The 27,009-nt window shown below is 36.0% G+C and overlaps 1 protein-coding gene across 1 annotated transcript; it reads left to right on the top strand.

The window, feature by feature from the left end:
• Nucleotides 1-2,349: 2,349 nt before the first annotated feature.
• LOC129230626 (prolyl 4-hydroxylase subunit alpha-1-like) lies at nt 2,350-26,503 on the top strand. The gene is made up of 6 exons (XM_054865041.1): nt 2,350-2,406; nt 5,651-5,801; nt 8,368-8,430; nt 9,777-9,845; nt 10,011-10,107; nt 26,243-26,503. The coding sequence occupies exons 1-6, from the start codon at nt 2,399-2,401 to the stop codon at nt 26,338-26,340; spliced, it is 486 nt and encodes a 161-aa protein (XP_054721016.1). The 5' UTR covers nt 2,350-2,398; the 3' UTR covers nt 26,341-26,503.
• Nucleotides 26,504-27,009: the final 506 nt, after the last annotated feature.

The raw sequence follows: 27,009 nt of genomic DNA, 5'->3' as shown, positions 1-27,009 counted from the left end.
ATCCTTCAATAAACGAAACAATATGTAACCATGATGACGAAAACGTCGTCATGGTAATCTGAAAAATCAAAGGAACATCAACAATGGTTGAGTAAGCGTAACAAGCAGTTCGTCATTCCGTATTAAAGATTCAAAAATCAAAACTTGGAAAGTAGGTACATGCAATATTCTGACAGTAGATATATTGTACCTACAAGGTTTGTTTAAAGGAAAAGGTGCGAAACGACACTGTGGATGTGGATCGAAATAAAGACTTTATTCAAAGTATACACAATAGGCCTGACTACAACGATCCCACTGATTAACTAACCGAAATATTCCTTGTTCTCAGAATTTCTGTGACCGTGACATAACTAGGTCCTTTACAGTGTCCTTGTGTTCGGCGTCCGAGTTGGAGCGAGCACACTGATTGAGGCGCTTCCCTTTCAGATGCTTCGAAACAAAACCACACCCTTCATAAGAGTCTTCCGTCTTTTGTTCTTGATAAACCTGCATAGTAGGGTATGTCATTAAAAAAAAATGGAACGTTGAATTGCACATTTGGGATACAATGTATTTGCTCCCGATAAATTCATTTCTAGTATTATTTTTGAAAACTTAAGGTTTAGCTACCGGGAAACGAGCTTCAAATGTAGAAGCAATTTTTACCCGTCATACCATAACGCGGGATTTTCTAGTAAATAATAAGCTCCAATTCTGTGTTACACACTTTGACAGACATTAGCGGATTCTCCTTACAGCGAACTTCAAGGCACCTCAATTTTTTTTCGTTGTAACTAGAATTTCGTTGTAATAGAATTTGATTAATGTAATGGAAATTAAATTGGGACAGAATATTGATTTGATTCGTTGAAACGGACATTTTGCTGTAGTGATATTCGTTGAAATGACATTTCACTCTATATAGGTTCTCAATTTGAAGTGTAATTTTTATTTCTGTTGCAGCTACAGAGAGCTGAAGTGGCGGAATACACCGGAACTTTGGGTCATCGCGTGTCTGACACAAGAGTTACGAAAATGTAATTATATATGTCTCCAATTATTCTTGATACTTTAATCTGTGCCAACTGTTAATCCATTGAGGCACGGTGGCTGCATTTGAGGCTACCATTTTTTCCCTAGCCAATTGTTGAAACCACTGCGTCAGTTGACTGAAAAAATATTTAATGGTGGCTTCAAACGAAGCCTTCGTGCCTGAAAGAGTGAAGCGGTAGCGAAAAAATACATTTGGAGAAAATTCCTTCACTTTTGTCCTCATAATTCCTACAAAATATTTTCCATCCTGATTTCACAAAATGTCTTGATTTACAATTTTGTAATAAAACTAGACCATGGGCACCTGCAATTTAAAAAAAGAACGTGGGAAAAAAGCACTATTTTAATATTTAACATAAAAGAAAACTTTATGACTAATTTCCTAGGTGTTTGAAACACTAAACCTTACTGCTTTACCTTAGCGACGACATTAATTGCTTTCGATATCTTACTTATTTATCAATGATAGTACAGTGAAATTCCGTTACAACGAACTTCAAAGGACCACAAATTTTGCTCGCTGTAACGGGAATTTCGTTGTAATACAATTCTAGCAATGTAACCGCAATTGCATTAGGACTAAAAATTCAATTCGTTGTATTGGACATTTCGTTGTATTGGTATTCGTTGTAATGGTAGTTCATTGTATTATCCTGTCGTGCTAAGCACAGATGTGGTATCTGCACATTTTATCAAAATTGAGTTATTGTCACCAGGTGATTGGTTAGTAATTTAATTTACCTAACTCTCAAGTTTTTCGGCGATTTGTGAACGCGAAATATTGAAAAAAGTTTTAAGAAAAAAGTCGTAACTTCAAATTTGCTTAGTTTGCTAAGGCAATTTGAACCGTAAGTGACAAAAACTAAGCCTTTAAAGTGGTAGCACGTAGTATATTCGCAGTTACCACTTTTTTCCTTAGTAATTTGTAGATTCGACTTTTATACCTTAGTAAAGCAGCATATTTAATAACGTAGCATTTTATTGTAACAGAGTACTAAAATTAATTTATCGTTAAATAGTTAATATAAGTTGAAAATAAAAATTAATTCGAAACTCCAGAGCTCGAATACGCTACCTTGTGGTGATTAACAATAAAAAAGAAAAGGGTAAAACAATGCATTCCACGTATTTTCTTTGGGGTAAATTACAGGTTCCAGACAGTTAGTTTATGGTGTAATGTAATTTCAGAAGAATGGAAAAGAAAGCTTACCACAAACACAATGAAAAATTACTGCCATTCACCAAACGTCAAAGCAAGTGAAAAGTTACGGCATTTGTTTGTTTTATCTTTTTCATCCGCCATTAGACAGTGGCTGCAGCTCCCCCTATAGTTTATTGGACTTGCGAATACCACTTTGGATGAATGTTCAAGTAAATGTTCAGCTTTTTCTATTCAAATTTTTATTTAAAAAGCAAATTCTTAAAAATGAAATACATTCAAAATACTCTTATCTAATCCTTTCATGATATATATATATATATATATATATATATATATATATATATATATATATATATATATATATACTATATATATATATATATATATATATATATATAAACGCATTTCATTCTACAGCCAATTATATTTTTTTTTAAGTATCGTCTGCTGTCAAAATCATCTTCATGCTGGATAAAAATGAATCTAGAAAATAAAACATTATCTATTCGCAACTCCAACGCTCGAATACGTTACCTTGCGGTGATTTATAAAACTGCCGGGAAAACTAAAACATTGCCACGGTGCGTTCCACGTATGTCTGCTGACGTAAACACAGGCAGTTTGTTCTGAGTATTTATTAACGCAATCGATGTGTCTTAGTTTGCTTTCAGCTACAGAAATTAATTCGTCCGTTAGTAGTATTCTCGAGCTTCTCAAAATAATGTTAGTTTTCATTATTTCCTTCTAAAATATTAGTTGATTGAGAAATGGTGAAAGCGAAAATTTTGGATTAACAAACTTGGATAACGTTATACAAGGTAAAAAAAAATTATTGTTTAGTCAGAATTTGTAAGAATATGGTTTTTTTTAAATCTTAAATTAATTAAACTAACCATATTTTACAGCAGCATTTAGTTGGAATGGACAGTATGCAAAATATTTTCTTGAATATATTATCGAAAAATGTAACAAAATGAAAAATGTTTAACCGAGAAAGAATTTACTTTATTCCTTTTATTCTCAGCTGAAAGGTTTCGCCAAATTTGTTTAGGGTTATAGTTTTAATATTGTGCAAGCAAAGTAGCCCTTGGCGAGATTTAGCGTTTTTAGTTTAACCATTTTTAATTTTTATCATGAGTGGAATAAAATGGTAGTAAGATTACAGAATTCGATAAGTAAAAAGAAATAATGGTCAATCAACTAAAAAGAAAACTACCACCATATATCCATGAGAATTTTGTTGATGATTTGCATAACATGACATAATTAAATCGTAACTCAGAAATTAGAAAAATCGAAACAGAAAAATTTTAAATTAACCGATTCGGGAATTCGAGAAAAATAACTCAGCTACAAATGCAAAACAATAAGCGCTCGCCAAGCAAGGCAAAAAAGTATCATCTTCTTTCGATAATAATTTGTAATGTCATATTGAATTTTCTAACATTAATTGTTATTCTTGTCAGGCCACAATTATTATTTAGTTTTATCAAGAATTGATAAATATCGAATTCAACATCGTGGAAATAGCTGCTTAGAACTACGTAGTTTGCATCCATCTTTGACATTTAGTAATGCTTCTTGAATTCTCATTTCTTTCTACGTGGGCCAGAATATCCACAAGACTTTGAAAATTAATTTAAGAAGAATAAAGCGAAAAAATCATACATACGAACAAAAATCACAACACTTTTAGCATTTTCTTCGTTACCACGTGCGTTTGTTTTAGTTTTTTCGTCCGCCATTAGACAGTGACTGCAGTGCCCCCTATAGTTCGTTGGAGTTGCGAATATATATAAAAATGAATGTTTGTCTGTATGTCATCCATGAACTTAAAAACAACCCGGCAGATTTGGCTGAAACTTTCACCGTTTGTTATTTTTGGTACTGGGAATGTTTATAGACCAATTCGAAAAAAGATCCGATCGATAGTTTCTTTTTTATTCCAATTTAAGTCACAATCCATTGGATAAATACGAATAAAATTATCGGCTGCAGAAATTAATTCGCGTGAAAGATCTCATTGATAAGAAGTTAGCTGTTGCCATTTTTCTTGAGTTTGAACAAATAAATTCTTCCTTTATTGTTTTATGGCTTTTCATGCAACTGGGGGATTTAAAACTTTTTCTATTTGATATTTTTAGCGATTGATTGATCTTGCAAACTGCGTGAGTACAAAATTTGAGTATAGTCACGGCTTCACTTGATACCTGGACCGATTATTATGAAAATTGTATGTAATATATATATATATATATATATATATATGTATTTTTCCACGGAGAAGATGCTAAAGAAGTTCTTCTGCCCTTATATAGAAGTTTGGTAAGACCCCATTTGGAGTATGCTGTTCAGTTTTGGTCTCCTTATCTTAAGAAAGACATTAATGTATTGGAAAGGGTTCAAAGGCGGGCTACAAGACTAATAAGTGGACTTTCCCACTTAGATTATGATTCCAGGCTTAGAAGGCTAAAAATGTACAGTCTTGAGCAAAGAAGAGACCGAGGGGACATGATTCAGCTGTTTAAATTTATTAAAACGAAAGATGTTACGGGGTTAAAGTTTAGCACTGAAAACAGGACAAGGGGTCATTGTTTTAAGCTATTTAAATCTCAGGCTAACATGCATATTAGGAAAAATTATTATTTTAGCAGGGTAGTGGAACCTTGGAACAGCTTACCGGAAGAGGTGGTAATGAGCAAAGGAGTAGACAGTTTTAAGAGGGCCATTGATCTTCACTGGGGATTGTAAATTGACTAGGACCAGTCTAGCTGGGCCCAGAGCCTGTTGCTGGTCGTCACTTTTGTATTTGTATTTGTATTTGTATAATATGCTCATTGAAGCCACTCGCCACCAGGTGGCACTGCGGAGTAGCAACTTCTGCCCCGTTCAACCGATTGTCATGAAAATCAGTATAATGATGTATTTTTTTGTTGGCGTAGCAACGCGCGTCGGGTACAGCTAGTAAATAATAAAATCAACACATTCTTTAAATATAAAAAACAGAAAGTTATTATGCTTTACATTTTTTAATGTCCAAAATTTGGAAAAATGGTATTTTTTAGAAGGTAGATTCTGTTAGATTTGTATTCGCAACTCCAGCGCTCGAATACGCTACCTTGCGGTGATTTACAAAATTAAAGAAAAAGGTAACACATTGCGTTCCACGTGTGTCTGTTGGTAAACATAGCCAGTTTGTTTATGAGTATTTATTAACGCATTCGAAGTTTCTTAGATTGCTTTTAAAACATAAATTGTTTCGTCCCCCAATTATGTTCTCGAGCTTCTCAAAATAATGTTAGTTTTCATTATTTTCTTCTACAAAGTGAGTCGTCGTTGTTGAGTTACGTGACTTGAGGTCTTTGCCCAAGCTTTTGCTTATCCAATGATTGGACTCGCTCCCTCCATTTGCTAATTCCTGCTCTAAATTTAAAACAAATTTCTCTTCTCTAGAGCGTGGCTGCGTGGTGCCGACCATCCTTTGCTGCGCCGCTTGTACCGCCGGCTGGAGCTCGTGACGGGATTGTCATCCGCCTCCGCCGAGCCCTTCCAGATGGCCAACTACGGTCTTGGCGGCCACTTTCACCTGCACATGGACGTCTTGGTGAGTTGTGCAAGGATTGGTGAGCTTCTCCATCTTACTTGAACAAATTCCATGTAGAGCAGGTATCCGACTGCGTTAAAATCGACATTTTCGATGAGATATGTGTATTTTTTTTTTTTTTTATGATTTCGTTTTGTAGTCTGCTTTATTATAGCTTCCCAAAGCTGTCTTAGTTTTTACTCCACGTGAGTTACAACTGGAGTAATAGCTGTATTATTACAGAGTCGTACACTCAACTCCAGACCGGAAGTTGCATTTAAATGCGGTTTCTGACGAATGATGTTTTTGAAGAAAGCTGTCTACTTTAAGGGGTTACAGTACCTCAAAAATGACCAAACGATCAAAAATATTTTTATTGCTTATTTCGAAACTAAACACTAGTCCAAACACAGGGGAAAAGTTTTATTGCTATAATTCAAATATTGAAAAAGTTATGAGTGGTTTTAGGTCATGCTCGCTATGTGTTCTTAAGCAAAAAGAAAACTTTAACTTGATTTTTCTCGATGATCGTTTTTTTTTTTTTGTGTGTGTGTTTTCGTGTCATGAGAATCCCTAAGGATTTTTTTTCTATTAAAGATACAGCTTTAAAGTAATACTTTTTGCAATTAGGATAATATATTTAACAAAACTGCATTGGATAAGCATTTTATAAATTACTCAAATGTTTAGAGCATGTGTTGTACCTTTAAAAACCAAATTTTTTTGAAAAAAATTACGATTTTTTACGTAATTGATCACAGAAAATTTTCTAGTAAACACAAAAGCAAATGAATACACAGATTTTTAGAGATGATGATTGTGATCGTTTAGCAAAAAGCTTTTTTTATATTAGTTTAAAAACAAAAAAGCCTTAGGGATTTTTAAAAGTTGAAATTTTACCAAATGCTTTGAATTTTAAAAAAAAGTAAGCAATATTTTAAAATTTTTAAAATAAATTATTGATTACAAAGTAAGTAAGCATGTTATGGCTTCAACGAAAAATATAATTTACTTAAATTGAAAAAAATTGCTTGAAAGGTACTGTGACCCCTTAACAATGATATCTCAAAAAGTTGTTCGAGCATTGACGTGAAATTTTCTGAGACAGTTCTCTGTAATATGCTTGATGTCTCCCTCTAAAAGCTAAGCTGAATTTCATTATTAACTATATTTTCATGTGGATAAAATTAAACAAAAGCGTTTGTTTAAGAAAAAATACCAGTATAGGAACTTTGTTCGACTATATTTCAGAACCTTTTTGAAAAAAAAGAAATCTTTTAGAGCAAAGCACATATTAATGTCACACAAATGTACTGCTACAAGGATTTGTGTGCGATTAGAACCAAATTTGTCCATAGTTGTTAGCGTAGTTTTTTTGCTACTTTTCTTCAAATTTGTCCAATTTTTTTAAATAATACTTTGAAAGCTTGTTTTCACACTTTTTTCATAGTTTTGAAACATATGTAGTTAAAAAATAGCATTTGAAAAAAAGTTCAAGTTATTTTTCAAAAAAAAGTCTTCGAACGCAGTCGGATACCTTAATGTGGCGCGAAATTGGAGATAAATTTCCCTGTTGTTCACTGTCAAAAGAACTCTTATACACTTAAAAATTCAGGAAACTTTTATGGTAAATATTAATATAAAATGGAGCGTTAACAGTACAGAAAAAAAATACTGTAAATTGTACCGAAAAAAATCAACGATTGCAGCTCCAACGATAACAGCACCGCGTGACTTTCAGTGCGAAGTAGATAATTCCGTATTTCCCTTCACTCGACGCGTCCCAACTGGTATGGTGGCCAGCAAAGCCGACTGCCAGTACGAAGGTCCCGAGACCGAATCTGCTGCTCGCATGATGTGTTTCTTAATTTTCGTTTATTCTACAGTAAAATAGGATTTTGCGGTAAAAGTCACTGACATTCATGTTGCAGTAACTTTTACCGTAAAATGGGAAATAAATCTAAAACTAGATCGGGTTTTCGAATCGGTCCGCGGGTTTCTCTATTAGGGGATGATCGAATTTGTCCCGTATTTTATTCCCATCTGTTTTGCTTTTTTTAAATTCCAATATGTTTTCGTGTCGCGAAAGTAGACTGACGCATATGCAAGTCATTCCATTTCGTTATTTGTTTGTGTCATAAGGGCGTAAATCATAAGTTTTGTTTCAAAAGGAGGGGGGGGGGGGAGAGTAAGTCATTTTTTCTTCCTTTGTTTCTAAATAGCTATACTGTCAGGATTTTATCAACCATAAAATTTAGGGTTATTGCCATTAACAGATTGCTGGGGAAAAAATCTTTTCTTTAAGTTCAACATCAAATTTTACAAACTAAAATCGCGTGTTTTCAAGAATGGAAAAACTTGACTTAAAGTCGTTCGGAAACAAGCTCTTCAAATGTACTCTGAAATGGATTTGAGTTTTGCAGTTTTGAATAACGTAAAGTAGAAAGATATTTCTACTCATATATATATATATATATATATATATTATATATATATTAATGCGAGTCACTTTTTACGAGAGATAATTTTGTTTTCATTGAACCTGTACTACACTGATATATTTTAATTTTTACTTTTATCTTTCCAGCCTGACACGGAGAAGTACTTCGGTCCTGATATGGGAAATAGAATCGCTACTTGGCTAACATATGTGAGATTATTATTATTGTTTTAATTATTGTATTACTGATCGATGATTTAACTACAGCTGCGACGTCAGTGACAAAACCTCCTAATTAACTACCAACTTTCGCTAAACAGCAGAACGAGCTAGACTATTGCGCCATGGAGGCTTCGCTATAGATGAATTATTGTTAAATGGATTAAGAACAGCAAAACTCTACGCAGGCAATGGGGTGGTTTCCCTCAGTAAAAGTACTAGTTTTAGTTATTGAATTTTATAGAATGAGCAAAAAAAAAATAAAAATAACACGGACCCAGAAAATATTTTTATTTTCCCAACAGTTTTTTTTTTAAATTAATTTTTTAAATGTCCGATTTTTCAAACAAGGCGTGGTCTTTATGACGTCACAAATGCTGCACTTTGCCGCATCTTTCTACTACGCTTCAACGTTAGGATAATCAAGCAGCGAATTAAAATTGCGCTCTACGCTTGCTACCAACCATATCGTTGCCAATACACGTGAGTAAAGATGCGAATTAAATATTTTGGACCGTGAATGGCAACACTGAACGGCATTTCATCATTTGTGATGTCATCGGCAGAAGCGTTAAACGATGAAAGAGCACCGATTTAAGTAATTTTTTTTTAAATATTAAACTGAAAGAAATTATTTAAAAAATAGTCAGATTCTATGTTTTAAAGCATGCTCTTTCCGAAAAAAATACTTTTAAAATTTTGAAAACGACCCCATTTGAAGGTAGCGAGTAGAACGCCTTTTTATGTCTTTTTTTTGGTCAGTTTACTCTGGCCGCCAACGTTTCCTAAGAAGCATAGCTTCAAAACATTTTTATGAACATGGCTTTCATAAAATTTCAAATTACTTCAGTGTCGGCATGGTAAAAATATTTTGAACATTTATTTATTTCAAATTTGACTAATTTCCGCAGCAATTACCGAAATTCCGTATAAGTTAAAGGGTATTTCTGATAGCAGGCATATTAGCAGTTTGACAAATGTTCCTACGAAATATTTAATTAATTTGGTTGGGGTCGTATTTATCAACCTGTAACTGGGAATGAAATGTCAAAACATTGACAGCATTTCCTATTAAAAAAATCGATTATTTTCAACCGTGGATAATACAGTGTAAGTGGTACAAACATCGATGTCGCATCAAGTTTCATCAAAACAAAAAAATCTTGTTCGGTATCTACTTTCATTGCCATTGACTCATATTTTGATAACCAAAGACAAATTTATTGATTATAACAAGTTTTTTTTATAGTGTAACAATTTTTTTTCACTTTATTTTCTAACAACTAGAAAGCAATATGTTCCATTTAGTTCATAATATTTCACTCGTTTCGTTCCAGTTGAGCGATGTGAATGGTGGAGGAGCAACTGTCTTCCCAAGATTAAATTTAACAGTGTGGCCAAAAAAGGTAAAATGTCCTTTCCTATTAATTACAGTTCAAATATTCGTCATTAAAAAAGTGCAGTTATTAATAAAAACCCTAAGTGACAAATCTAGATCATACCGATATCAAGAGTAGGTTATTTACTTAGGTTTCGAATTTCTGATCACAATTTTATGCTTTTTTATTTAGGGGACGGCCCTCTTTTGGCACAATGTCAAATCGAACGGAGTGGGAAATATTTTGACATTGCATGGAGCATGCCCCGTGGTGACGGGATCCAAATGGGGTAAAGTTTCAATATGTTCATTGCATTAAAATTTTGTATAATTAGGTGCGCTCTGAAGGAAGGGCACTCTGACCTTCTGAAAATTCTCTTATTCGGTAAAATTTTTATCATTCGGAAAAATTAGCATCATTTGGTGAAATTTGGAGTTCCATTCGGCAAAATTAGCATCATTCGGTGAAATTTGGAGTTCCATTCGCCAAATTTAGAATTTCCTTTCTCCCAAAAATTTAAGTTCAGGGTGCCCCTTTGTATAATGACCAATTAATAGCGAGAATCACAAAATTGTGTACTATTCATTTTAACATGAAAACGGCATCTTATTAGAACGCGTTTCAATAATTAAAAAAAAAAGGCTTCAAGCCTTTAAGGATCTTAAGCTTTGCGGTAGAGTATGAACATTTTTTTATGAAAACTATTAACATCTAAATAACATAGATGTCGATCTTAGAGAAGATTGGTTCAGTAGATATTCTGTAAATGGAAGGTATATTTGTTTCATATGGTCCGTTAGAGATGCGAAATTTAAACAATTTTCCAAAATTTGGTTTCTTTATTATTCAATTCAGATTTATTTGGATATTAAGTTAATTAATGGAATCATGAATTTAATTTTACATCAAAAAGTAATCTTGAATAAAAGTAGAAGTGAAAGTGTTTAGCACCAAAATCAGCTCAGTACATTTTTTAAAACTTTACAAAATAGACAAAAAAAAAAAAAAAAAAAGAAATAATAATAATAATAATAATAATAAAAATCCCGCTCTACCCACTTTTTGTCTAATTTTTTTTTTTTTTCTTCTTTTTCGTTTGAAACACATTCGGCGCACGATTTTATTTTTTCCTTTTTTAAATGATCAGTAGGGTAACGGCACCAGTAACAGACATGCTTAAGACATTTAACATTTGGCAGCTTCTGGATCCTCCGAATTAGTTAATTCTATTTTTATTTGTTCAATTTCGAAAAAAGGTCCGACCCCCCAGAAACAGACACCGACAATTCTGATGATAACCAGTAACAAATAGGATGAGGAAAGGATGGGTAATGGGCAGAATTCCCCCTTTCTCTTCAAAATGTGCAAAGTTCTTCATTTTTAGATCTAAAACCTTATTAAATTTAAATGAACATGAAACACTAGCAGACCTCTTTGTTGCTGTTCATAACCTTCCACCACTACCTTGTAAATTTTAACTGGTTTATAAAATTCACTCTGATAACACTAGATGGTTTCACCGTATTCATGGATTGCAGCAACATCAGTTTTACCCGACTAAAATTCTTATTATTTAAATCCAAACTTACGACTGTCTGTTACTCGACCCTTGTCTGTAACTGGTGCCGTTACCCTTCTATCTAGTCATTTACTGATAAAAATTACTTGGATTCACTCCAATCTCATTCATGTGATTTCTCACTTTCGTGCCATGTACTATGAAAAATATGAGTTGATTAAGGAATTTATTGTAATGATGTTGTTTGTGTTACTTATAAGTTTTTACAGTGGCGGTACGAAATATCTGAACGTGGATTGTGGTGAATCGGACATGTTGACAAAGCATGAATAGCGCTCATTTAGGAAAAAAAAAAGCAGGTTTTCGGCAGCAGTTTGAGAGATTGATCAGCGGGATTTGATCGATCCAATTTATGGCATGATAGTATTATCAAGTAATGAAGAAAAAAAAACACTTTTGGAAATTCATAGATTGAGCTGGTATTGAACCAAAACCCTCAAGTACAACCAGGGCTTAGTTTCTAACAAAAGAAGTGCGGGAGCCGTTTAGTCCGCAGAACTCTTTTTCGTATATAAATAGCAAGAATTTCGTCTAAAATGTTAAAAATCGCACAAAATTTAAAGGAAGTGCGGAAACTCAGCTCCTTTGAGCTCCCATGCCAGCTAAGCCCTGAGTATAACAGTATGAATGTATTGTTTTCAATCGATGTACGTGTTTCATTTACGATGTTTCTTACTACTATTATATATGCGAAAGTTTGTCTGTTTGGATGTATGGATGTATGGATGTATGTATGGATGTTTGTTACTCTTTCACGCAAAAACTACTGAATGGATTTTGATGAAACTTTACAATAATATAGCTTATGCATCAGAATAACACATAAGGTAGTTTTCGTCCCATTATGGGGGGGGGGGGCAAAACCCCCTTAGGGGGGCAATAAAACACAATTTTCGTATAAATTCTCTAATATGGGGATGAAAAAATACTTGCACATATTAATATTATATGTCCATCGAAAGCTCTGATTTTTCTGCTGAAGATGGCACCTGTTCGAAATTTCTAAGTAGAATAAAAAACGAGTTATGAGCTTTTTAGTTCCATGTTCGAAGGCTTTCCTTAACTCAATACAGTATATAGTGTATCATCTCAACTCCCTGTCGATAGCGACTATTGTATTGTTGACTATCTTAGCTTTTCGTGACTGTTCAAGGCTTTTCTCAAGTCAAATCTTGAAGTAAGATTTTTGCACAAGATTGGCAAATAGCACAAGGATTTGACTGATTTTTTTTTCCATTTTAATGCAACTTTGAGGCAATAATTGTTTTTTTTATTTATTTATTTGTTTTGACTGGGTATTTAATCAATCAGCTGGAATCTAGCCAAACGTTTTTTGTGGAATCATTTCAATAGCTAAGGCATTTGGCATTTTTTTCAACTGTCGCTGATTTTGAAGCTAAAGATTACGCAATACTGTGTTTCTCGGTTTTCACCATGTAACCAAATGTCGCCATTCCTTTAATATTTCTTTTTTTAAATTTGTTAACACGTAAAATAATTCGCCAACTAATTCGCAAATTCATAATCAGCGCAAAAACTTCCATTACTTTGTCTTTGCACACAATTTCAAACAATTGCCAAATTTTTACTGTTTATTGGAAACATTTCGGGTAGCATCATTGTTGACCCTATTTTGGGACGATTTCTACGAAAATGTTCTTAAAATTAGAATAGAAAAAAGAGCAAAATCGAATTTTCGAAAAATCGCTTCAAAGTTCACACCCCCATGCTAAAAAACTAACTTTTTGCCGAATTTCATGAAAATTGAGCTAACGGTCTAGGCGCTATGCGCGTCACAAACATCCCGACAGATATCCGGACAGATATCTGAACAGAGATCCAGACATTCAGCATTATTATTAGCAAAGAAAAGATGATAAAAAACCAGTTATAAGCTTTTTAGTTCCGTGTTCGAAGGCTTTCATCAATCCAATTCAGTGTTTAGTGTATCATCTCAACTCCCATTCTATAGCTTATTGCGTATACCATTTTTGTTTTTGTCTGATTGTTCAAGGCTTTTCTCAAGTCAAATTATAAACGAACGTTTTACCACGAGATGGCCAAATTATAATTGGATTGGCAAACTCCAAATTTAAAATTGATTTTTAATAGCCAGATACAACGTAACACTTCTCAGGAGAATAAGACCGTTTTATTTTTGTCCTATTAGTATGCGGCTGTAATTTTAATTAAATAGGCAGGTATTGCAGTTTTTAATTATAAAAGCGCTGAGAATTATGCCGCGAAAGCGTAACTCTAATCTTTTGCAAAGCTCTAATAAAGCTCGGGCTATGAAAGTAGCTAGGATTATCGAGACGAATCCAGAAGCCGAGCTACGAAGACTTGAACAAGTGGAGCGTCAAGAAGCTCACAGAGCTGCTGAGACACTGAAAGAGTCTCAAGCTCGGTGTAGACAGCATGCTGTATATTTGGCTTCTCAACGGGCTTCTGAGACACCAGAGCAGTCCCAAGATCGGCGTCGACAGAATGCTGAATATCTGGCATACCAACGGGCTGCTGAAACACCAGAGCAGTCCCAAGATCGGCGTCGACAGCATGCTGAGCATCTGGCATTCCTACGGGCTTCTAAGACACCGGAGCAGTCCCAAGATCGGCGTCGACAGCATGCTGAATATCTGGCATCCCAACGGGCTGCTGAAACACCAGAGCAGTCCCAAGATCGGCATCGACAGCGTGCTGAGCATCTGGCATTCCTACGGGCTTCTGAGACACCAGAGCAGTCCCAAGATCGGCGTCGACAGCATGCTGAATATCTGGCATCCCAACGGGCTGCTGAAACACCAGAGCAGTCCCAAGATCGGCGTCGACAGCGTGCTGAACATCTGGCATCCCTACGGGCTTCTGAGACACCAGAGCAGTCCCAAGATCGGCGTCGACAGCATGCTGAATATCTGGCATCCCAACGGGCTGATGAGACACCAGAGCAGTCCCAAGATCGGCGTCGACAGCGTGCTGAACATCTGGCATCCTTACGGGCTTCTGAGACACCCGAACAATCGCAAGCTCGGCGTCTTCAGCAGGCGATTTACAGGACGTCTCAAAGAGCTACAGAAACCGTTGAAGCAGCTGAATCTCGCAGACGCGCTGTTGCCGAAAGGGCACTACAGCGACGTCTAATATTCACGAGAAACACGTGGGGCGCATTCGATAAAGCTGCATTTGAGTACGACGAGACTCTTGATTACGAAAACCACAAGCTTATAAAAATAGAAGCGATGAATAAAGAATGCAGATTTTGCGGTGCTCTTAAATGGAGTGAGGAAGCTATAGGTATGTGTTGTTCGGGAGGAAAAGTAGCCCTTCCTTCAATAGACGAACCAGTTGAACCTCTTAAAGAACTTTTCTCTAATGAAACAGATGAGTCTCGACGTTTTCTAAAAAACATTAGGAGATACAATGCATGTTTCCATATGACATCTTTTGGGGCTGATAACATTGTTTCGATGCCAGGATTTTGCCCGACTTTCACAATCCAAGGCCAAGTTTACCACACAATTGGCTCTTTGCTTCCTGCTACCAATACGCAACCAAAATTTTTGCAAGTTTATTTCATGGGCGATGAGGAAGCACAAGTTAATAGGCGTTCTGAGTACATACAAGGTGTGGAAAGAAACACGGTTCAAAAAATACAACAAGTTCTACATGATCACAACGTTTTAGTGCATGAATTTCAAATGGCTAAAGATAGAGTGACTAGCGGTAATTACAAGGTTGTGATACACCCAGATCGTGTACCACGTGGTGAACACGAAAGACGGTTCAATGCCCCGACCACAAATGAAATAGCTGCCGTAGTAGTTAGTAGTGAACAAACTGCGTCTCGGGACATCGTCATTCAAGCTCATGATGGCGGGCTAACTAGAGTTCCAGACACTCATAGATTTTATGATGCTCTGGAGTACCCGATAATTTTTTGGAGAGGACAAGAGGGATACAGTTTTGATATTCCTCAGACAAACCCTGTTACAAAACAACCCATATCAAACAAAAAAGTGTCCTGCAAAGACTTTTATGCGTATCATATGATGATACGCCGCAATAATTTTAATTTATTGCTTCGATGTAGACTTCTCCTTCATCAGTTTTTGGTGGACATGTACGTAAAAATGGAGAGCGAGCGCTTAAGGTTTATTGCCTTGAACCAAACGAAACTGCGAGCAGAAAATTATATACATTTACAAGACGCGATAAGGAATGATGCGAATTTAGATCCAAATAACTTGGGTCAAATAGTAATTCTCCCGTCATCATTTGTAAATAGCCCGAGATATCTTCATGAATACACGCAGGATGCGTTCACATACGTGCGTAACTACGGGAGGCCTGATCTGTTTATTACAATGACATGTAATCCTGCCTGGCCAGAAATCACTAGAGAGCTCATTTCAGGTCAAAATTCATCGGACAGACATGACTTAACAGCCAGAGTATTTAAAATAAAAGTTCAGAAATTAATTGCTCTACTTACAAAAGGTAAAATTTTTGGTGACATGAAGTGCTTCATGTACTCGATCGAGTGGCAAAAGAGAGGTTTGCCTCACGTGCACTTACTGCTGTGGTTGGTGGAAAAATTACGCCCCAACCAAATCGACGAGGTCATAAGTGCGGAGATACCAAACCCAGAAACTGATCGAAAGCTCTATGATACTGTGACTAAAAATATGATTCACGGTCCCTGTGGTGCGCTAAATCTGTCATCACCATGTATGAAGGAAGGAAAATGTACCAAAAAGTATCCAAAGCCGCTTTTAAAAGATACTCAAACCAACGACAAAGGATATCCTTTGTACAGACGTAGAGCACCAGAAGATGGCGGCCGTACTATAACTCGAAACACCCGATGTGGAATACAGGAAATATTGGTTGACAATAGCTGGATTGTTCCATATTCTCCTCTTCTCTCTAAAAGTTTTAATTGTCATATAAATGTAGAGTTCTGCAATACGGTACAGGCGATAAAATATATTTGCAAATATATAAACAAAGGGAGCGATCAGGCTATTTGTAACATCCGACAGCAAGGAAATGTTAATATTGACACGAGAGATGAGGTGCAAACATTTCGAGCCGGTCGTTATGTGAGTAGCAACGAAGCAGCATGGCGGATCTTGGGTTTGCCTCTGCATGAGAGACACCCAACAGTCACTCATCTTGCGGTACATCTGCCAAATGGCGAGCGGATTTACTTCACAGAAAGCAACTTAAGGGAGAGAATGGCTGCACCACCTAAGACGACGTTAACAGCATTTTTCCTGCTTTGCCAAAATGACACATTTGCAAAAACATTACTTTATGCTGACGTACCCTGCTACTATACATGGAACGTGTCCTTGAAAGAATGGAAACGTCGTTTAAAAGGAACACCAGTCGACGGCTGGCCAGGTGTGAAGGCAGGAGATGCTCTTGGGCGCATTTACACAGTGCATGTTAGTAACTTCGAATGCTACTGTTTGCGGATGCTGCTGAATGTAATACAGGGTCCCACTAACTTCTCGGATCTAAAAACAGTTAACGGCCAAGAACTTGAAACTTTCCGACAAGCGTGTGAGAAGTTGGGGTTGTTGGAAGATGATAACCAGTGGGATGCCACAGTGGAAGAGGCCGTGCTGTTTCGCTCTCCTTCGCAAATAAGAGAACTATTTGCAATATTGATATGCACTTGCGGTTTATCCAATCCTCTTCAACTATGGGATAAGTATAAAAATGCGTTATCAGAAGATGTCTTGCACAGATTTGAAAGGATGGATGAAGTCAACAATGATCTATGTTGGAATGAAGCACTGAAACTTATAGAGGACAAAATAATAACGATTTGCGGAAAGAAATTGTCAGACTTCGGTATGCCCACTCCACAGCGTCGAGGAGTGCTTTCGACCGATTTGATCAAAGAGCTAAGCTACGATACCGCTTTATTAAATGCTCAGGTCAGCGAAACTGAGCCAAGCCTGCTACCGGAGCAAAAAGGCATTTATAACAAAATATTTCAACGAGTTGCGCTTGGTGAAGGCGGCCTTTTTTTCCTTGATGCCCCAGGCGGTACAGGCAAAACTTTTTTGCTTAACTTGCTTCTAGCAAAAATTCGTAAGGACCGTAATGTTGCATTAGCTGTCGCTTCCTCTGGGATAGCGGCAACATTACTGAGCGGTGGACGGACGGCACACTCTGTTTTTAAATTACCTCTTAATCTGGCAAGCGAAGAAACCCCAACGTGCAATATCAGTAAGAACAGTGACCGCGGCGCCCTCTTGCAACAATGTAAGCTGATAGTGTGGGACGAGTGCACTATGTCACATAAACGCGGCATCGAGGCGCTTGACCGCTGTCTACAAGACATCCGAAGCAATCGAAAGTTGATGGGTGGTGTGGTAGTGTTACTGGCAGGGGATTTTAGACAGACTTTACCTGTCATTGAGAGAGGCACTGCAGCAGACGAAATTAACGCATGTCTAAAAGCTTCATATCTGTGGACCAAAGTTGAAAAACTTTATCTTACCACTAACATGCGAGTCCAGTTATTCAGTGATGTCGAGTCGGGAGCATATGCTCAGAAACTCCTAGAAATTGGTGAAGGTCACCTAGACACCGACCAAGAAGGCATGGTTCTTTTCTCACAGCAATTTTGTCATGTTGTAGAGACGGAAGACGAACTCATTGATCAAGTTTTTCCAAATCTGGAACAATATCTTCCCGATGAAAATTGGTTGTGTGAAAGAACCATACTGGCACCAAAAAATGAAACTGTTGCGAAAATAAATAAAAAAAATCATGGACAAAATAACCAGCGAAACATCAGTGTATAACTCCATCGACGCAGTCATGTCATCCGATGACACTACGAACTATCCTGTGGAGTTCCTAAATTCTTTGGAGGTATCCGGGGTGCCGTCACATAAATTAGAACTAAAGATAGGTGTACCCGTTTTGTTAATGCGTAACTTGGACGCGCCAAGACTATGCAACGGTACTCGGTTGCGAGTCACCGAACTAGGAAGGCATATTGTGAAAGCCACAATCTTAACTGGAGAAGCCAAGGGAGACAATGTTCTTATACCACGCATCCCAATCATACCCAATAACTTACCATTTCATTTTAAACGCCTGCAGTTCCCATTAAAAGTTGCATTTTCAATGACTATCAACAAATCGCAGGGTCAAACCTTAAAGGTAGCTGGCTTACATTTGGGCACGCCATGTTTTTCCCACGGTCAGCTCTACGTGGCTTGCTCACGCGTTTCTAAATCGCAAAATTTGCATGTTTATGCTGAACGGAAAAAGTCATTTAACATAGTTTATAGGAGTATATTGCAGTAGCTATCTATAACTTATGCATTACCATCTCTCATCACATATATCCGTACATCTACTGTGTTTACTCTTATTGTGTTTATATATGTACAGTATGTTTTACTAATATTTTTAGGGAATAAATCTCAGTTTACTGATATTTTTTTTATTCATTGCTGTTTTTATTTGTAACTTCTTTCGAATTGGATAGTTTTGAGTTATCTTACTAATCTTACTACTATTATATATGCGAAAGTTTGTCTGTATGGATGTATGGATGTATGGATGTTTGTTACTCTTTCACTCAAAAACTACTGAACGGATTCTTATGAAACTTTACAATAATATAGCTTATGCATCAGAATAACACATAGGATAGTTTTAGTCCCGTTATGGGGGGCAAAACCCCCTTAGGGGGGCAATAAAATAAAATTTTCGTATAAATCTTACTACTATTATATATGCGAAAGTTTGTCTGTATGGATGTATAGATGTATGTTACTCTTTCACGCAAAAACTGCTGAACGGATTTTGATATAACTTTACAATAATATAGCTTATGCATCAGAATAACACATAGGGTAGTTTTCGTCGCGTTATGGGGGGCAAAACCCCCTTAGGGGGCAATAAAACACAATTTTTGTATAAATTCTCTAATATTGGGATGAAAATATACTTGCACATATTTACATTATATGTCCATCGAAAGCTCTGATTTTTCTGCTGAAGATGGCACCTGTTCGAAATTTCTAAGTAGAATAAAAAACGAGTTATGAGCTTTTTAGTTCCATGTTCGAAGGCGTTCCTCAACTTAATACAGTATTTAGTGTATCATCTCAACTCCCTGTTGATAGCGACAATTGTTGTATTGTTGACTATCTTTGCTTTTCGTGACTGTTCAAGGCTTTTCTCAAGTCAAATCTTGAAGTAAGATTTTTGCACAAGATTGGCAAATAATACATGATTTGGTTGATCATTTTCCACTTAAACAGAACTTTAATGTAATTAATGGTTTTTATTAATATTTATGCTGATTGAACACTTACTCATTATCCAATCAACCAGCAGATCGCCAAAATTTTTGCAGCTGATGCATTTGGCAGTTTTTTCAACGTCGCTGTTTTTGAAGCCGAAGACTACGTCATAATGTTTCTCCGCTTTCACCATGTAAACAAAATATCGCCAATCAAAGAATTTCCAAAATACTTTTTTTTACTGCGTTAAATAATCCAGCAACTAAATAAGGCAAATCCATAAACAGCACAAAAACTTCCATTAATTTTCCTTTTTGCACAATTTCAAACAATCACCAGATTTTACTACTTATTTTGGAAACATTTCGGATGAAACTGTTTACCGCCATTTTATGGTGACCAAAAGTATCTCAGCATCTGGTGACGATATCTCTGTAATGAAAGTTAATATCATATCGTTTTACAAAGTAAAAAAAGAAGGGGGGAGCATCATCGAAGGTACCCCAAAACGACTCTCGCAAAATCGGTAAAATCGCACCAAGAAACCACAATGATTGAAATTTCCCAAAATAACTAAAGCAAGTACAAGGGGATTATGAGCGCGGCTACATTTTTTTTAAAAAACTTCGTACTTCAATAGCCATGCAGAGAAGGTTTTAGACTCCATGTTAAAAAAAAGTATCAACACATTAATCTTTTTAAACATGAGAAGATTAATTTCATGTTTTGGAAATTTGTGTATGCTTAAATATAGTGCTTTCGTTTCTAAATCAATACTATTTTGTTCTTTATACCTTATGGCTATTTTAGTTTTATGGGTAAGGAAAAAACTCGATTTTTAATCACGTCAAAAAGATGTGTTTTAAATTCTTTCACTTAAAACAGAAAACAAAAGCAAATAACGATTTTTTCTCATATTTATTACTGACCCAGGCAACGCCGGGTATTTTTGCTAGTTCAAAATAAAATTTAAGTATATATATATATTTTTATATTTAATAGTAATATAACATTTGGACAAGAAGGAACGTGAAATTGAATCAAAATCCTAAAGCACCCTGGGGCCTCATCAGGGGGCTACTATCAGAGGGTAGGGAAAAACTCTACCTACTGAGCTGAGTGGTGAGGCTTGATTTAATTTAGTTTTAATTGTTTGGGTTGTCTAGGTTTAAAATGCAGTTTATGTTAATGTTTCTTAGTAATCTTAATATATAAAAATCAATGTCCTGAGATAACATATATATATATATATATATATATATATATATATATATATATATATATATATATATATATATATATATATATATATATATATATATATATATCAACGCACAGCCAATACGGCTGAAGCCTCAGACTTGAAATTTGGCAGGCATATCCACATGATTACGAAAGTATCTACTAAGAAAGGATTTTTCGAAATACCAATTAGTTCGGGAGAAATTAATTAAAACCCGTTAATTTCTGTGATATTAAAATCTGTCATTGAAATTTAAATCCCTTATTTTAAGAGATTTTCCTCCATTCAAATCATTATTCAGTACTTCATCTCAACTTTTGGTCGATAGAGAATTTTAAATTTGATATTGTTTTTATTTCTCACGTGATTCTTCGAGGCTTTTCTCAAGTCAAATAATAATGTTTCTGTCTTTTGCTTTCATTTTTTCAAAACTAGAAACGAAGTTTTTAAGAACATTATTATAGGCGGACTATCCTTTTGAATTTAGAAGAGTGCAATTTCCTGTAAAAGTTTGCTTTGCAATAACCGTTAAAAAGTCACAAGGACAGACATTAAAAGTAGCAGGGATCAATTTAAAGAAGACTTTTTTTTTTCACACGGCCAATTTTATGTAGCTTGCTCCAAAGTTTGTTCATCAAGCAGCTTAATAATTTTAGCACCAGGAAAAAAAAAAACAACCTAAAAATGTGTTATACAAAGATAATCAATTCTTTAAAAGGATCGTTAATAACAGTTAAAGATCGGTTAAGTACAAGGGCATATACATAAGGAGTCCAGGGGCCCCGGGATCCTCCCAAAATTCGAAAAAAATATAGGTAATAAGTAATTATTACAGGGGATTTTCGAAACTAGGTGCCCCAAACACTGTTAACCCTTGCTAATTCCATTACCCGAGCAATGCCGGGTACGGGAATGCTAGTATATATATACTAGAGGACCCGGCAGACGTTCTGTTCAAACTTCGTAAATTGAAAAGTAGAAAAATTTCAATACACTATCAAACACTTAAGTGTTTGAACCTTTTTGTTGATAAAATTAGTAAAAAGAAAATGTTTTAAGCTGTTTGGTGTCAGAATGCGTGTATTTATTACAACTGGATTTATGTAATGCCCACTGAGCAGTTGTTTCATTAACTATTTTTTCTCGCGTACTTGAAAGATCTTCATAGATTGTATGATTTGTTCCTTCCGCCATACTCAAAGGATAAAAATCGTCCTCAAATATTAAGTGTAAAAACTAACTTCCCATCTAAAATAAACGGCAAATCCCGCTGCAATATCATCCATACGAAAAAGGATAAAACAATTGAAAGGATATCGTTTAAAAAAATGATAAAGGTAAAAACTGTTGTCTGAATAAGCGAAAATCATTTATCCCCCCCCCTACCTCCCGATGTAAAATAAACATATTCTTCAACTAAAATGACTAAACACTCTTTAAAATCCAACAACAATTCTTTGTAATTGAAAATATTTCTCCAAATAAACAAAAAATAAAATAAATTACATTAACAGTAGCTTTAAAATGCAAACAAATAATCCCGCAACTCTATTGTTTATGGCCAAATTCGCCAAGCCACCACGTTACTGTAATCCAGCTGATCGGTGAGTGAAGCCAACTCCTACCGATGAGCGGTCCGATCTTTTGAACGAAAGCTTTTAAATCTTGCTCTCTCACAGAGCATTCGTCTCAATATATTTCCTTGCTTACTTAAATAATCTTCAGATATTGCCTGATTTGTTCTTTCCGCCAAAGATAAAAATCTTCCACTGCATTGATTTTTTGGGTACACAGCTACCCTGCTGTAATTTATCTGGAGGAAAATAAAGTTTGCTTCGTCTTTAAATTCCACCGTCTTTTCCTTTAATAATGTACTGATTAGTTCGATAATCCTTAAAGTATTCTTGACATTGGTGCCAAAACTCAGATGGATTTCAGCTGAAAACCAAATGTTGCTAGGTACGGTACTTTCTGATCATTAGGTTAGTGAAAGAAACCCAATTTCTCTTCCGGTTCTTAACTTTAAAATAATCTATTATGGAACCTAAAATCGTTGCTTTCAAGAGAAATGAAGGCTTCTCTCTATCTCTCTCTCTACGTAATATCTATTCTCAATGACAGGAAATTCCATTATAAAAAGCAGAGCTGGTTTTCTTATTGTCCTTTGGCAACGGATTAAATATTTATTTTAATTCTCGCTCAACAATAGGTTAAAATAAATATTAATCATTTGGGAGGAGTTGGGTCACTTTCCGCAGGAGTGAAAAACTGCTATAATAATCACTATTCCAAAAAAAGAAAGAGTAACAGCGGAGCCGTCGGAATACCGACCAGTCAGCTTGCTCTCTGCTCTCTCCAAAATTACTGAATTCTGCATTCTCAATAAACTTCTTGACTTTCCTGCGGATCACAACATCATACAAGCTGAACAATTCGGCTGCCGCAGGAAGTACTCTACAAACCACCAACTACTTAGAGTCACAGAACTAATCAGAGAGGCTGCAAAAAATCATCAGAAAACCATCGGGCTTTTCCTTGACATAGTGAAGGCATTCGATAGGGTTTGGATTGATGCGCTAATTTACAAACTTATACGCCTTGGGTTACCTCATGCACTCATAAACATTATCAGCTCCTATCTTATGAATAGGCACTTTATCGTTCGAGTGAGAGAAACTCTCTCAACACCTAGACACATACGGGCCGGGGTGCCTCCCCCCCAAGGCAGCCTCTTAGGCCCAACTCTTTACTCAATTTTCTCAAACGATATCCCACACATGGACAACACGCATCTTGCCATTTATGCAGATGACACCTGCATACTAGCCTCCGCTCAGGGACTTTATCAAGCCTTTTCAGCAATTCAAAACCACTTAACACATCTAGATATCTGGCTAAGGACTTGGAAAATCAAAGTTAATGCCAACAAAAGTATAGCTACCTGCTTTTTTACAAGAACAACTGAGCTCCCTCCTATTAAACTGCATCTTTATACCGACCCGATTGATTGGTCTCAGTGGGCGAAATATTTAGGCATAACGTTCGACCGTAATTTAACCTGGCGACCTCACATTGAAGAGATACGCAAGAAGTACCTCACTTCCAAAAAACCACTAAATTGTCTCCTGCGCAAAAAAAGCGTTTTATCAACGGATAATAAACTGCTCATTTATAAGTCCTGCTTAAGACCCTTTATTACCTATGGAGCGCCCATATGGGCGACTTCTGCAATCTCTAACTTTAACAGAGTTGAGAACTTGCAGAGAGTGATGGTTCGAGCGGCGTGCGACCCTCCCTGGTACGTCCGTACGGACAAGCTGGTGGAAGAGGTTGGCATCCCGACGCTCCACAACTTTTGCAAAAAGCTCGCCAAGAGATTTCACTACAACATCCCCCATGTTGGCAATCCACTACTTAACATCCTTCCAAATTACGATCCATTGGATCCGGCAAATTCTCGCAGGCCTCGCGCTCTGCTAGCTTAGTTTCAATTTCGAAACGGGGTGAGTGAATCCCTTATCGGGTTCATACCTCGTTTCGACTCTAGTTATTGTGCTACACTCTGGCTGGGAGCATGCTAATATCTATTTTCATTTCACTATTTTCTTTTTAAATTTCTTATCAAAATTTTATCATTGTCTTAATTTTATTTTATTTTTATTCATTCAAATAGCCTAGAAATCCCCCACGGGGAAAAAAAGTATAAAACTTTAAAAAAATATGTAGGAAGCGAAAAAAAAAACTTAAACTTATTTAAATAAAGAAGAACTTTAGTTGAAATTTACTTTGAAGAGCCTTCGGCTAACCGTTATGGTACTCCCGTTAGAGGAAGCCACATCTCTCGTACATCCACGCAACCATCTTCTGCGCCAAAATAAAGCCATGCCCCCAACCGGGGAACTATCAACATACCACACCAGAGGATAAGGGACAGGGCCCCAGGTGCCTACAGCAACGAACTTATATTTCCGTGGCATTTGGGAGATATAACCTTAAATTAATTAATTAATTGACAAAAACGTTTCCGATTCGATCCATTGCGCTTCGAAACCATGCTTGCCACAACTTAATTAAACACAAGAAATCTGATCAAAATCGGTCCAGCCGTTTAAAAGCCTTATGGTGACAAACGTCCGCACAGAAGATTTATATATATATATATATATATATATATATATATATATATATATATATATATATATATATATATATATATATAATGATTCTGTTATATGTCCAATTACGTTTAAAAATATAATTTATAAATTATTTCTATTCGACAATATGTAAAATACATTTTGAACTTAATTGCTGTGTAATAATATCTTCTCTTGGATGAGAATTAAATGAATAAAAACTCCCATCTGAGTCTTCCATCTTGCTTGGGAGGGCAGGGCAGAAAAAGCCGATTAAGGCAAGCGATGCTAGTAAAACTCGCGTGTCTTCACGCTTCGTGCGTTCAAATGCACCAGTGCTTTCCTCGAGCGTCGACCCGTTCCGACTATTCGAGTTTCAATGTTTTAGGTGAAATACTCTACACACAAACTTTTTCTTTTTTTTTTTTCTGTCATCACCCTGTATAAATTTCCCACTACAGTACTGCACCGCAAGTAGTAAACCTACTGTCTGACCACGGAATGCATGGAAAGGAAAACATCCGGTTTGACATGGACGCATCTATTAGTCTTTAGGGATGTCAGCGTTTGCAGATGAGAGTCATATTCAAGTGAGCGGAACACGCGCATGAAATTTTTACTTTTCATCCTCATTCAGATCGACTCGTTTTAACTGAACGTTTGCCAATTCCATACAATCCGTGGTCAAACAGTACATACGTGTCACGGATTTGCAAATTGTAAAATTTGTCATTTTGATCTATTTCGCTCTTTGCTTGAAATTTCAAACGTTGATTTTCGAACTTTGAACGAAATTTGATCTTCGACGGTTGCTGAGCGGCAGCTAGCAGGGGGCGAAGCCCTTTAGCGTTTCAAAAAATACTCACAGTAGTTATTTCTAGAAGAATCATTACAAAATTTCGTAACAACTAGCCCGGGTGTCCCAAATTTTGTGTAGTTTGGATCCGTTAACTTGAGAACTCCCATGAACGAAAGATCAACTGATTCTTTTTGTTCAAATCAGTGGTGAAGAAGTCCAGGTTGCGTTATCAATATCCTGCAAACCCAAGCAGAAATGTGCTCCTCACAGGCCTAACATCTTGTTTTGTTATCAGAACCACGCTATAATGTGAATCAATTGCTCTATTCTCTCTCTCTCTCTTATCATTCATTATTGATCATACTCACACATCATCATTATATTGCAGTGTCAAATGTATGGTTTCACGAAGGAGGACAAGAATTCCGTTTGAAATGTGGGCTGCATCCTGAATCATCCCTCCAGCAAACCGATGTCTCCACATGAGCTTGATTCGTTCTTTTTCCTTCAGATAAACTAAGAATTGAGATTTTGCTTACAATAGCAGACCGGTTTCATCAGGGAATAATTTATTTTGCGTGATTCATCTGCATTCCAAGAGACTCAACTCATCCAATCTCCACAGCTACTTCCAAAAGAGATAAGTCCAATCATCAAGAGAGGAAAAGCAAATCATGTGCCTTTACTGTGATTCATATGTTTAAACTTAGGAAAAATACAGTATTGATTGTTAAAGCATTAAAAGAAAACTTTTCAAATGATGGTTTTGTCGTATAATCTCAATTTAGAATAGAATTGGTTTAATCGTTAATGATTCTTTTAAAAGGGATCTAAACTTTTTTTTTCTCGATGTTTCAAAAATTCACCATAAAATGTTTACTTCATTAGGAGTAAATCAATTTGTTTGAAATGCATCAGCTGTAAAATTATGCATTTTCTACTGGATACAGGATACGTACAGGTCGTAAGTACGCATAAAAAATTTAGTTAAGCGCATTTTTACGCATTGTATTTTCTATTAACTTTTGCATCGTGGAAAACGGGAAAAAAACAGCAAGATTTTTTTTAAACATTAGACTTGAATGTTTCAACCTAAAATATCTAAATTTCACATAAAAGCATCCATTTATGCAAAATGAGCAAAATTAGCTCTGG

This window comes from Uloborus diversus, chromosome 9, assembly GCF_026930045.1.
Source record: "Uloborus diversus isolate 005 chromosome 9, Udiv.v.3.1, whole genome shotgun sequence".
NCBI classification, from domain to species: domain Eukaryota; kingdom Metazoa; phylum Arthropoda; class Arachnida; order Araneae; family Uloboridae; genus Uloborus; species Uloborus diversus.
This window is presented reverse-complemented; position numbering and strand designations above follow the sequence as displayed.

Bases quoted from the DNA above. Each gene is read 5' to 3' on its own strand.
- LOC129230626 (XM_054865041.1), top strand. The intron at 8,431-9,776 runs GTGAGATTATTA...GTTTCGTTCCAG, and splicing joins TCGCTACTTGGCTAACATAT to TTGAGCGATGTGAATGGTGG. The intron at 9,846-10,010 runs GTAAAATGTCCT...TTTTTTATTTAG, and splicing joins TAACAGTGTGGCCAAAAAAG to GGGACGGCCCTCTTTTGGCA.